Genomic DNA, 903 nt, shown 5'->3' on the forward strand with positions numbered 1-903 from the left:
CCCAAAATAAGATTTATGTTACTAAACGTTGTGGTTCTCAGAGCTGTTCGTTTCACTCCCCCAACTGAACCCTTTACAAGTCCGCGCTTTTGTTTTGCTTCCAGTTCCCATAATGGACGGGAGACTGCCAGGGCGCCCCAGCACAATCTCAGGACGCCAGAGAGACCGGCCCAGAATCGAACTGCCTTTGGTATTCGAACCCAAACAACAGCAGTCAGACCCCTCAGAATTAGATGCACACGTCAAAGAAATCACGAGAAAAAATGGGAATTTAATAATAGAAAGCAAGGTGAGTTGTCTTCTGTCTTCCTCTTTGTATTTTTCTTTCTTGTCTTTCTGTTTTTCCTGTTTCTTTATTTTTTTATTTATTTTTTTTTTCCTTTTCTTTTCTTCTTTTCCCAGTCTCCATTCTTTTACTTTCTTTCTTTATTCTTTCTTTTCTTCACTCTTTTTCTTCTTTTTCATTTTCTTTCTCCTCTTCATGCTCCTCTCCCTCCTCTTCCTCCTCCTCTTCCTTCTCCTTCTGCTCCACTTCCTCCTCTCTTAAAAATAACGATTAAATAAGTGTACATGTTAGTGAGTTTTATTGTAATTTCAATTTTTTGATTCATGAGTAATTAAATGTGGGATGTGAGTAAAGCCTTTGATCAATTGAGAAACAGTTCTTACCTTTTTTCAAAGACTTTAAACTGTTATTGTTTTTCCAGTAAACACATAATTGTTTTCATATTTTCATTTCAGAGTTATAATAGTACCATAGAAGATATGGAGTACATATCAGAATTAGGTAATGGCACATCAGGCAACGTTGTCAAAATGCTACACAAATCTTCAAAGAAAGTTATCGCTGTTAAGGTATGTTGTCCAATTGTTTGATGACTGTATTGCTTACGGAAAATGTTA

General features: G+C 36.3%; 1 protein-coding gene across 1 annotated transcript in view; it reads left to right on the plus strand.

The window, feature by feature from the left end:
* LOC119591241 (dual specificity mitogen-activated protein kinase kinase 7-like) overlaps positions 1-903 on the plus strand; it is a 9,033-nt gene that overhangs the window by 5,169 nt on the left and 2,961 nt on the right. The window contains exons 2-3 of the mRNA XM_037939947.1: positions 105-289; positions 742-855. Of these exons, the coding sequence (XP_037795875.1) occupies positions 105-289; positions 742-855 (299 nt within the window). The remainder of the gene's footprint in view (positions 1-104; positions 290-741; positions 856-903) is intronic.

The sequence above is a fragment of the Penaeus monodon genome, chromosome 28 (assembly GCF_015228065.2).
Source record: "Penaeus monodon isolate SGIC_2016 chromosome 28, NSTDA_Pmon_1, whole genome shotgun sequence".
Taxonomy (NCBI): Eukaryota; Metazoa; Arthropoda; class Malacostraca; order Decapoda; family Penaeidae; genus Penaeus; species Penaeus monodon.